At 40.2% G+C, this 12547-nt stretch overlaps 1 protein-coding gene across 1 annotated transcript; it reads right to left on the reverse strand.

Moving 5' to 3' along the window:
• Nucleotides 1-5869: 5869 nt before the first annotated feature.
• Nucleotides 5870-8690, reverse strand: LOC117828114 (zymogen granule membrane protein 16-like). The gene is made up of 5 exons (XM_034705112.1): nucleotides 8348-8690; nucleotides 8083-8121; nucleotides 7932-7984; nucleotides 7510-7636; nucleotides 5870-6714 (listed from the first exon to the last, which is right to left on the reverse strand). The coding sequence occupies exons 3-5, from the start codon at nucleotides 7981-7983 to the stop codon at nucleotides 6393-6395; spliced, it is 501 nt and encodes a 166-aa protein (XP_034561003.1). The 5' UTR covers nucleotide 7984; nucleotides 8083-8121; nucleotides 8348-8690; the 3' UTR covers nucleotides 5870-6392.
• Nucleotides 8691-12547: the final 3857 nt, after the last annotated feature.

Here is a 12547-nt window from a genome sequence, read left to right on the forward strand (position 1 = left end):
GAGAATTAAATAACACCATTGCACATAATATTGATTTAAGTAGTTAGTAATGGAGTTAATAATGAGATTTTAAAAATGTGCATTGGTATTTTTTTGGGTTCTGACACTTTTGGATCATTGAATATGCCCCGGGTCAAGTTGACCCAGGAACATTATTGCTGTCCCTAAGAAACAAACACAACAGGAGGGTTAATTAGTTTTTGTACTGAACTGTATGGGAGTTCAGTGGAGGCATATTTGGGGCAACTAAAAGGTAAACAACCCATTTGACATAAGTACATCTGGGGTAGGCTGCTAGCCAGCTGGCTAAGCTCTGATGTCTTGTAAATTATTATACAGTTATCTCTTAAATAAGCTTCTCATTCATCAATGGATTAACAATAAGACAAAAACAATGCTTGGTGCTTCTGTTTGTGACCACAGGGCAGAAAAGGAAAGCTGTAAAGCCTGCAAACAACTGAAGAATTCTCACTTCCATGCTGTCAGCTTAGTGACTGTTAAGTTTATTTTTCTTCTATTGGTGCTAGCACAAAACAGAGGCTAATTTTTAGAGAGTGTCTACCATAATTATCACCCCCTCCATCTGACAGTTACAGTAAAGACTTGAAAATCCTTTTTGGTATCCTAATAGAGGACTGTCAACTTGTCTCCCTCACTAACTGGTGAAAGTAGAAACACTGTGATTAGAGTGTTTTAATGCTTACTCAGTGTGTTATCAGACTAACCCAACTTTTCTTCCTGTATGCGAAGGATGTAAGTGAATGCAATAATGAGAAGACAAAATACAGTGCAAGCTAGGTCACTGCACCCTCTTCGATTACAGACATGCAGCACCGGTGTTGCAGGTATGATAGAAGAGTTTACATGGGAATTTAATTGTGGCTTTGTAAATTCTTAATGTCCACAACACTATGAGGACTTCTCTTTGTTGTGACATACTTTTGGTGCGTGCATAAAACTATCAGGTCACCCAGGCGTGGTTTTGATATGAACATGTGAGTGTTTTCTCTGTCTTGTTCCTTGTTCTGCCAGTAAGTTCAGCCTATCTGGTTTGTTTTTTTCCTGATTCCTCTTTCAGTAACTCAAGAAGAAAGTACCGTAATTATGTGTGAGGATTATCTTCATCTTACCGCTCGTCATTATGAGTCTTTGAAGACGAAAATGTTCTGAGGCAAAAGTTTACGCAAGCGTAATCAACAAAACGAGAGGTAGAGAGGACATGAGCCAGGGGTTTGATGAATGAGTGGAAACTGTAAAATGAGCATAATTATAGTGCATCAATTAAGTTTGTTATTGTCATTCAAAGTAATGTTTTTAATGAATTAAAGCAATAATGTCAGACTCCTTTAAGAAGGTGGCTGCATAATTAAGGGTGAATTTCAAGCTTGTCCAAGAAATCTTATGACGAGATACAAAAGTGTTGTTCAATTCAGTTCAAACACTTTCTTAATCCCTGTTGGGGCCATTGGATTGGAATATTATGCATGTACAGAAGAAGTGTAAGGAGTTATGTTTTACTCATAACAAAGAAAAACTGACTGTGTTGAGAGGCCTCATGGATAAAACATAAGAAAAACTATATATTGCGGTTTATTCACTTACAAAAACTGAAAAATATAGTGTAAAATGTATTTTTTTTCATGCCACCTGTATATCTTATTGTAAAAATTGGAGGCAGGGTGTAAATCTGGCTTACTTTGGACTTTTAAAGCTCTTTAATACATTTATTTATTAATTTATTCATACATTTCATTGAACTCTGCCAGTTTATTGCTAACACACTCTGTACAATAACTATCGGTATATTTAAATAGTGACAATTGTACATATATTTATATTATTATATATATCAATATTTTATAAATCATTTAATTATGTTTTTTTTTTTTTACCGGATTGCAATGCTGCAGTGCAGAAATGCTGCTGAACAACAAAGTTTTGTTGTACTTCTTTTTACAATAACAATAAAAGTCGTATCTATCTATCCATCTATCTATCTATCTATCTATCTATCTATCTATCTATCTATCTATCTATCTATCTATCTATCTATCTATCTATCTATCTATCTATCTATCTATCTAGTAAACTGTTGTTGCTTGATAGTGCTGTACACAACAGAAATGTAAAAACTCCTGGTAACAGAGGAGTCCTAATCTTCGAGTTGTGGCTTTTTTAATATTTTGCTTGGACTTTGAAAAAACAATCTAAGAACCTTTCTGTCAGTACAGTGCATTGGACATAAGATAAGATAAGATAAGATAAGATAAGATAAGATAAGATAAGATAAGATATTACTTTATTGATCCCCCGGGGGGGAAATTCAGTTGTTACAGCAACCCAGACATAAGTACAATCAAGAAAGAAGTTTCAATAAGTACAAAATAAGTACAAAATAAGTACAAAATAAGTACAAAATAAGTACAAAATAAGTACAATAAGTACAAAATAAGATTAAAAAAATAAGTACAAAATAAAAAAAATAAAAAAATAAAACAAAAAAATAAAACAAAATAACATAAAAATAAATAAATAAAATAAAATAAAAATAAAAAATAAAAAATAAGTAAAATAAAAAAGATAAATAAAGCTAGAATACAATTTAGATATATACAATGTTACAAATGGAATTTAAATTAAATAGCAGTAATTACAGGCAGTATTAAAAAAAATAAATAAATAAAAATGTTTCAGTAGTGACAGGTTGACATGGTGTGATTATGGTTGGTAATGACAAATTAAGCAATAAATAGAAGAATATTTGTATGTAATATGACCATGAGTTGTACTTAGAATAGTAATGTAATTTAACAAAATATAATATAGCAAGATAATTATATAATACAGTATATTATACATTATAATGCCAGCAGCAGTCAAGAGAGAGTTCAGGATGGGATGATGGAGTGTGACAGACAGAGCAGGGATGTTATGGATCTGTTCATGGGGGGGGGGGGGGGGTCAGTGGTCAGCATGGTGCAGTCTGTGGCCTCCATTACTGTTCAACAGTCTGATGGCAGTGGGCACAAAGGAGTGCCTGAAGCGTTCAGTCTTGCACCGTGGTGGAATGATGCGCTGACTGAACGAGCTCCCCATCAGCCACAGCTCATCATGGAGAGGGTGAGAGGGGTTGTCCAGGATGGCTCGCAGTTTGTCCATCAACCATTGGTAATGATATGTATCTGATTATTCAAAATGTCTAGTATTACAAGCTACTGAACAATTATCACTGATTACCAAGTCATATATTGTCAGACTGAACCACGAGGCCCAAATATAAAACTCACAGGCAACGATCAGGGTCAGTACAATCAGGTTAGGTGCATGGGTAATCAATCAGTACAAGCAGAGGTGTCCAAATCAACAGACTGAATCAAAGTCCAAAACTTAAACACTTAAGGGAATGCTGGTACGCTGTCAAGACAGAACAAGATGAGCTGGAACAGAAGGGAGGGCAGACTGGGCCTAAATACACAGAAGGAGTGGGGATAATGAGACACAGGTGAGGCTCATTAGGGTAATCAGGTGAGCGGGGAAACACTGGGGAACAGGAAGTCAATGGTGGAACAAGAGGCAAGGGTTCAACATAAAACAGGGAACACAAGAGAAGAAACACAAGGTAACTTAACCATCAAGAGAAGTGATGCTATTATAACAAAAGAACAGAATCAGATTCATGAGGGCGGCCATTGAAGGGTGCTTAATGTTAAAGTAGTTAGCTGAACTACTTTCACATCTTTGACTTGGTAAGTTGGCCAGTTTATGCTTAATTATTTACTTAAATCACAACGTAGCAATCCACAAAGACACTTCTTCATAGCTGAAGAATGAGCCATATGGAGCCCATTAATCCACGCTACATTCTGAGTCATTTGTCCCAACATCTGCTCTTTAAAACTGCCTCTCACTTTAAATAGTTGCTATAGCTACAATGAAACTGGAAGGTATGCCTGTATGCTAACTCAATCCCACAAATACATTTATGGAAGCAAAATGTTTGATGCTCGATTACAGACCAACATCAATAGTTCTGTCATTCTTGCAGCATGTGAGGGCCTGTGTCCACTAACGCTGTCAATGTGCTGGCTGCATCTATTTTCTATACAAAACCAACAAAGTTTGTAGTTTCTGATTTTGTTTTCACTGTTCCTCAATAAAGGGTAGATAAAAGAGACGTAAAAGGGTGTGGTGGAGCTAGATTGGTGGAGGTGCAGATGAGAAGCGCTCTTTAATGTAGGTCATGGGTGCTGCCAGCGCAAAAGAAAATAATAGACACAGGCCCTAAACACCAACACACCTTTTGTTTTGGCATTCTGGGCCAAGCTAGTCACGTCCTTGCTCTACTTTTATAATTAGTGGGTAGGGATGTAAACAGTAAATCAAGTATCAATGAACTAATTGTTAAGAACTTACTGGAACACATTTTTGTTATCAGTTTCTATCACGTGGAACAAACGTGATCTTATATTTCATTCAGCTATCAGGGAGGTGTTTTACATTTAAAGCATGTTTCAATGTGAAGGAGATGGTCAGCTTGGGGATGCGGCTGTGCGACAGGTCTCCACAAGTGCTTTTTTTCTCTGCCGCTGGACTGATTATGATCCAGTTGCGCTCCTGGCTGACAGCTGACCACATGCACATACTTATTTTTCTCAATAAGAACTAGTAGGCAGAAAACTAGACACTGTTATTCTGAAATATGTTTCAGTTCAGTTCTCCTGTTGCAATAAATCCACATGTTGTGACCTGAGCCCTGGGCCAGCCCGTGGCATAGGCTGTATAGGCAATGCTAGGGGTGCCAGCCATCCATAGGGGCCGCCGCTTGCACCCTAAATGAGTGAGGAAGAACATTTGAAGATAATTTAATTTGGGCTTAAAATGCAGAATGATGCCAGTATACATTTAAAAGCTTGTGATTCAGTTTTGGTTAAAGAAAAAAAAGTTTTTCAGAGAAGTTTTTGAAGTCTAGTGTCATGAAGTGTTCATGATTTACTTGTTTTGTTTTTTGTTTACACTTTGGAAGTTGGTAGCTTAATTAGATAGAAAATGTAGGCTAGGCTTAAATAAGCAGTTTGCTTCTGACTATGCCTTTTCAGTCATCAGTTAATATATTACTGTTGCTTTGTTGAAAGTGTCTGTACTGTGAAAATGATTGTGTTATATGATGACTGAAAAAATTCTACTACTATTACATTATGGATTTTGAAATTGCATATGTTTTTTCCTGCTAAATATCAGTGTTATTACCAATTTATTCATGTTCTATTAGAGGTAATTATTTTTTTTAAATAAATAAAACCTGTAAAATATAAAACTGTGTGTCAGTTGTCTTTAAGTGTATGTATATATGATGTGATCATTTGTGGAGTTGGTTACAAGACAAGGGACACCAGTTGAAATCTTGCCTAGGGCAACAAGTGTGTTAGGGCTGGCTCTGCCTGAGCCTTCACTCCATATGTCTGCAAAGATTATTTTTAAAGACCTGCTCCACAGGTTGATATTCAGCGTGTTTAACATTCTGTACACCTCAATATGATCCGTAGCTATTCAATACTGTCAGTTAAATACATTGTGTCACTAAGGAAAATTTAATTTGGGGGAAAAAATTGCATTTGGCATTGTTTTTGGTATGGAAAACGTCTACATTTTATTTAATGATTTTTAGTTAACATTTCCAAAGATCGATCACAGATATTACTTAAAATTGACATTCCTATTAGTGGGTATGAAAGTAGTATCAATCAAATGTCTATCTATCTCACAAATGTCACCTTTCTACTTTCAGTGACCTGGTCTGATGCCAGCAGCATGAATGTTCCTCCACTGAAATATTCATAAAAAGTTAAAAAAACACAGACAAATCGAGTAGTTTCAGTTAACAACAACATTTTTATTCAACATCTGTTCCCATAGATATTTCTAACAAGTGCAAAACAATGATTAGAAAAAAGATCAACTTAAGGGAAGGAGAAAATGAAATCAGGATTAAAGTGACGTATCAAAAACAATCAATATGATCAATATCTTGATCATTTGTATGTGACAGCATTTCTTTTGCTATGCTAAAAGCTCCTACATAAAAATCAAGAGGACAAAAACAAGCTCAGGATGAGCTAATCCTTCAAACAGTACAAGTTACTAAATAATGCCCTCTGTTACTTCACATTGTTGCCCAAGTATGCAGCTTAAAGTCACACCTCACAAGTTTTAAAGGGTTCTAGTAAACAACATTTAAGTTCTCTCAACTTAACAATACTTTTTTGATCAAAGAACAATCGTTTTACTGAGAAAGGATATTTTCAACATGTACAATCTGAACATGACGTTTTGTGACATCAAATGCTGACAGCAATTGATGAGGCAAACATGCTCTCACTCCTCTGTTACCCTTCTCAATACAAGGCGGTGCTGTTGGAAGGCGGAATGCCCCAGTGAGCTTGGAGAGAGGTGATGCCTCCGTTTAGGCGTCCGGTGAGTGCACACAGCTGGGACATGCTGTTTTCGGGGGCATACATGTTGAAGGATTTCCCTGAGGGCTGGCCGGCGTATAGTGTGCGGCCCTTGGTGGTGGTGAACACCACTGACTGCAGGTAGTGGGAATACTTCCCAGAGATCTGGATGATGGATTCATCGTCATGCAGCTTCATTTCCTGGGGCAACCCATAATAGCGACCAACAACTGGAGACCAGATGTAGCCGTAGCAGAATTGGAAACTGAAGAAGCAGAGCACAGGGAACAAGTTACGTCACTGTTCAACAAATAACAGACTTCTTAGAGCGTACTGATAAACTGTTGCACTGAGGGAATGCTTGAACTCTTTGAGCATGGGGACAGTGTTTGTTTAGTTTTTAGTTCACCCTGTTAATGTTTATACTCAAGTCTTTTAATTGTTTTTGGAGACCATAACTTCTCCCTAACCTTAATGGCCCAATGTCACACCTTGACGATTTAGTCAGTGTATGCCGGCTTACAAAACAAGTATGCTGGCATTTGTCGCATAAGTTATAGGTAAGTTTTGTATAAGTTAAGAGCACGCTGAAGCATGCCGATTTACATCGTAGTACGGCGAGTGAGTCTGGTGATGTTCAACAATAAAGCTGCTTTTGTTGAAATTTCAAAACGTATACATTGTCATAAACACCTTGTTGGCGTTGTTACGCTGCTGCACACTTTGCACAAATGGACTATAGTTGGGAATAAGTTATGACTATGTTATTTATTCGCACAAAATTGAAAAAACATCAGTGAATGTCAGCGTTTTAGAAACGTTTTGATACGTCGGGAAAACGCTGGCTAAATCGTCAAGGTGTGACAGGGCCATAACCAAGTGTTATCAGAGCCTTGACATAACAGTAGGAAGTTTAAAAATGGTGCACTCAATATATGAGGGGATACTGTTCTGTACTGAACTCCCTTCCTGAGCAAGCTACCCCCCCTCAAAATAAAAAAAATACTTCAAAACATGGTGATTGAAAAAGTAAGTACAGGTAAGATCTTAAGAGACTTACCCATAGATGTAGTTGCCGTAAGCCTCCCACACTTTGACAGCTGTGATTTTGCCTTGTCCTTTCAGACTGTATGGGCTGCCACTTCCTGAACCCACTTCATCGGAGAAGGAGTAGTACTGAGGCTGGACTGTGAACACAAAAGATGAAAACACATGTCGTTATCATTTAGACACGAAAAATGACCTAACCTTTTAATTCTGATACAGAATGTCATCAATAAAATTGACATTTAATTACAGTTAATAGTTATCTACAGTATGTAATTGGTGCAGTATACATACAGCTGTGTAATGGTACAGAGGAACTTGTACCTTTCACTCTATCTCCAAACATTTGTGTGTTTTTTCTTTTTTGTAAATTTTACATTGGACTTCAAAAAATATCTTTCAGCTTCTTCAGCATTACACTCAAACATGACTTACCATCAGCCAGCACACAGGCGGAGAGCAGAGCGGCCAAGACAATGTACTGCATTCTGTGGAACAGAAGATAAAGAGGCACATTGATGGATTTATTATTTACCCAGCAGTTATTCGGTGAGTTATACCTGCAGAAAGGTGGATCAATTCTTACCTGGTGCTTTCTTGTTACTTGGATGTGACTGAGAAATACCTTTAAACGATAAAACAGTTGTTAATGAGGCCCCATTATTATTACTTTTATTATAATTACAATCATTTGTATTGCCATCCTCCATCAAACCTTTTTTATATTCTTAAAGCAATTTAAGTGCCCATATATCAACAACATCAATTATCACAGGTTATTATATGAAAAAACAATTTAGTTATCTGTAAATTCTAACTATTCAAGCTAAAGTGTAAGCATTAGTACTCACAGATCAGGGTTCAGCGCAAATCTGTTCCTCTACATGCAGCATCACACCTTTTATAGTCGTTTCTGGGCGGTCACACACAAACAATACCGGTCATTTTAGACTCGAGATCCGAGAAACAGTGTCAGCAGTCAAGGTGTTTTCCTGGCACGTCACAGTGTGTTTTATGAAAAGGTGTGTCAGGATCTGTCAATCAGGCTGAGATGACAATAGCAGTAAAGAATGTTCTTCTAATAACTTCTTAAGAATGAAATGTCCATCTCCATCTTCCTCCGCTTATCTGGGTTCGGGTCGTGGGGCCAGCAGTCTCAGCAGGGAAGCCCAGACACTCCTCTTCCTGGCCACTTGCACCAGCTCTTCTGGGAGGATACCGAGGCGTTCCCGGGCCAGCTGAGAGATATAATCTCACCAGCATGTCCTGGGTCTTCCCTGTGGCCTCCTCCCAGACGGACATGCCCAAAACACCTGCCCAGGGAAACGTCCGGGAGGCATCCTGACCAGATACCCGTAACACTTCATCTAGCTCCTCTTGATCCGGAGGAGCAGCAGCCCTACTTTGAGCCTCTCCCGGATGTCTGAGCTCCTGACCCTATCTCTAAGGCTGAGCCTAGAATCCCTGCAGAGAAAGCTAATTTTGGCCGTTTGTATTCACGATCTTGTTCTTTCGGTCACTACCCACAGCTCGTGACCATAGGTGAGGGTTGCAATGTAGATTGACCGGTAAATCGAAAGCTTTGCCTTCTGGCTCAGCTGTCTCTTCACCACAACAGATCGGTACAGTGTCTGCATCCCTACCGACGCTTCCCCGATCCGTCTCTCAATCTCGCACTCCCTCTTCCCTTCACTTGGGAACAAGACCCCGAGATACTTAAACTCCTCCACCTGGGGCAAAGACTCTCCTCTGACTAGGAGTGTGCAAGCCACCCTTTCCTGACTGAGCACAATGGCCTCAGACTTGGAGGTGCTGATCCTCATCCCCTCTGCTTCACACTCGGCTGCAAACTGTCCCAGTCTGAGCCGGAGGTCACTTCTCGATGACGCCAATGGGACCACATCATCTGCAAAGAGCAGAGATGGAATCCTAAGGTGACCGAACTCAACACCATCCGCCAATTGGCTGCGCCTAGAAATTCTGTCCATAAAAGTTATGAACAGAAACGGTGACAAAGGGCAGCCTTGGTGGAGTCCAACCTCAACTGAGAATGAATTCAACTTACTGCCAACAATGCAAACCAAACTCTGGCTCCGACAACACAGAGATTGAATGGCCCATGGCAACAGGCCATCAACTCCGTATTCCGGAGCACCCCCCACAGGATACCTCGGGGGACACGGTCATAAGCCTTTTCCAAGTCCACAAAGCACATGTGGACTGGTTGGGCAAACTCCCATGCCCCCCTCCAGCACCCTCGCGAGGGTATAGAACTAGTCCAGTGTTCGACGGCCAGGACCTGGAATAAACCTTTCCAGAGAGGCTGAGGAGTGTGATCCCCCTATAGTTGGAAGACATCCTCTGGTCCCCCTTCTTAAAAAGGGGAACCACCAACTCTGTGTCTGCCACTCCAGAGGCACTGTCCCCGATTTCCATGCAATGTTGAAGAGGAGTTTCAACCAGGACAGCCCTACAACATCCAGAGCCTTGAGGAACTCGGGCGGATCTCATCCACCCCCAGGGCCTTGCCGCTCTGGAGTTGTTTAACTGCCTCAGCGACCTCGGCCCCAGTGATGAAGGAGCCCACCTCCGAGCCATGGGACAGTTTGCCAGAATTTCTTTGAGGCTGATGGTAAGTCTTGTCAGTCTCAGTCAACGTCCGAGTTTTTGCTTCTGTGACTGCCATTGCTTGGTCCGCCAGTAACTGACAGCTTCTTCCGGAGTCCCACAAGCCAGCCACGGCCTGTAGGACCCCTTCTTCAGATTGACGGCACCCTTTACCTCTGGTGTCCACCAGCAGGTTCGGGGATTACCACCACGACTAGCACCAGCAACCTTGCGCCCACAGCTCCGGACAGCCGCCTCGGCAATGGCAGCATGGAACCGGGTCCATTCCAACTCCATGTCCCCCGCCACCCTCAGGACGCAGACAAAGCTATGCCGGAAGTGGGAGTTGAAAACCAGCCTGACAGGGTCCTCCGCTAAATGTTCCCAGTAAACCCTCACTATCCGTTTAGGTGTGCCAGGTCTGTCCGGCATCCTCCCCCACCACCTGATCCAACTCACCACCAGGTGGTGATCAGTTGACAGCTCTGTTCCTCTCTTCACTCGAGTGTCCAGAACATATGGGCGCAGATCACTGATCGACTTAGTAGAATGAAATATATGCTCTTTTTAAAGGGAAACATCTTGAATAAAATATGATTAAAAATTGAATCTGATCAGTTTTAAACTTCAGGCCCTAATGAGGCTTACAACCTGACATGAGTGGTCAGAAGACTGGATAAGAGATATATAAAAGTACAAGTCCATTTACCATTTACTATTTATCATGAGCTGCTCAAAAGCTGACTTAATGTCTGTCACAGGAGTCACTGCTATCCTAGTGGCTCTGTCTTTATAATGTTTTCTGTAGACAGTTTTGCCTGACGTATATTTAAGATGAAGATCGCTGTATTTCCCCATTTTTGATGTGAATGTCTGCTTGGGGGGGATATCTGTTTCCTCCAAAGAAGAGTGCCAGGGTTATCACCTGTTTACTTCTGCTGCTCATTTTGTAAAGCTCTGACAGAGAGTGTACCTTGTGTAGATGCAGAGTATAATGTTGGTAGGACTCCCTTGCAGAGAATCTGTATATGTTTTTCCCCACCCCTGCTGTAGTGATGGGAAGTTTGGCTCTTTTATGAGAGCCGACTCTTTTGACTCGGCTCTCGAAGAAGAGCCAAGAGCCGGCTCTTTCCACTCCCGAACAGCTCTTAATTTAGGATCTTTTGAAGCTGTATGTTTTACCTTAACTTTGCAAAAATAATGGTTTTAAATGAAGCTTCATCATATAAGAAAGATAAGAAAGTCCTTTACTCGACCCACAATGGGTAAATTCAAATATATATTAACTCAATACTACAGCAAGCTGTACTATGTTGTAAATCCACAGCAGAGTTTTTTTGTTAGGACTAGTTTTATAGTCGAGTCTTGAGTACTCAGAGTTCCAGTCCAAGTCGAGTCGAGTCATCAAAGATGAATCTGACTTAAGTCTGAGTCCAGTGCCCATTAACTGGATACTGAGTCCAGGCCGAGTCCTCCTTTGCCCTTTTTCTACAAGGTCAGATCCAGGGCTGGTTTGGAGCCAGTGCTTTACCTGGACTAAGTTAAAGCACTTGTTATGTTTCAGTACCAAATGAAACTCACAAATCCTGAGAGGTTCTCTAGATGACCTACATGCAGAAAGAAGACAAAGGGAAAGTATTTTGTTGCTTGATCTTAGTCAGGAACTCTACCGAGTTTACAGGAATTCTTGAGAATAAAAGGTTGTTCAGCAAGTCGAACTAGAAAAGATCAACCAAGTACAGTAAATGCTAACGCACGTGTCAGCGTGACAGCATCACACTATGTCGAGAACAGCTGGGTAGTTCATGCCAGTTTCCCTAGTTTAAACACTGTTGGTGAGAAAGCTCAGCTCTGTGGTTTCTGAAGAGCTACAGCGCTTTCTGCTGCCATCACTTTATATGACTGTATGTCTGTTTTTTTTAATGATTAATCAATAATTGTTCAGTGTTACAGCTCAGTGTTACAGTAAATGTAAATACACGTGTCAGCGTGACAGCACCACATTAGAGTCAGGAACAGCTGGGAACTACGCCCGTTTCACCAGTTTAACCACTATTGGTGAGAAAGCTCAGCTCTGACGTGTCTGAAGAGCCACAGCGCTTTCTGCTGGCATCACTTTATATGACTGTATGTCTGCAGAGATCATATTTATACACCTGTTCCACACGTTTGATATTCATCATCGTTCATATGATCCGTAGCTATTCAATACTGTCAGTTAAATACATTGTGTCACTAAGGGAAATTTTATTTGGGGGAAAAAATGCATTTGGCATTTTTTTTGGCATGGAAAACGTCTACATTTTATTTAATGATTTTTAGTTAACATTTCCAAAGATCGATCACAGATATTACTTAAAATTGACCTTCCTATTAGTGGGTATGAAAGTAGTATCAATCAAATGTCTATCTATCTCACAAATGTCACCTTTCTACTTTCAGTG

This window comes from Notolabrus celidotus, chromosome 16, assembly GCF_009762535.1.
Source record: "Notolabrus celidotus isolate fNotCel1 chromosome 16, fNotCel1.pri, whole genome shotgun sequence".
In the NCBI taxonomy this organism is placed as follows: Eukaryota; Metazoa; Chordata; class Actinopteri; order Labriformes; family Labridae; genus Notolabrus; species Notolabrus celidotus.

Coding starts and splice junctions, on each gene's coding strand:
- LOC117828114 (XM_034705112.1), bottom strand. CDS start 7,983: ATGCAGTACATTGTCTTGGCCGCTCTGCTCTCCGCCTGTGTGCTGGCT. Junction 7,637..7,931: donor CGCCTGTGTGCTGGCTGATG/GTAAGTCATGTT, acceptor TTGTGTTCACAG/TCCAGCCTCAGTACTACTCC. Junction 6,715..7,509: donor TACGGCAACTACATCTATGG/GTAAGTCTCTTA, acceptor CTGCTTCTTCAG/TTTCCAATTCTGCTACGGCT.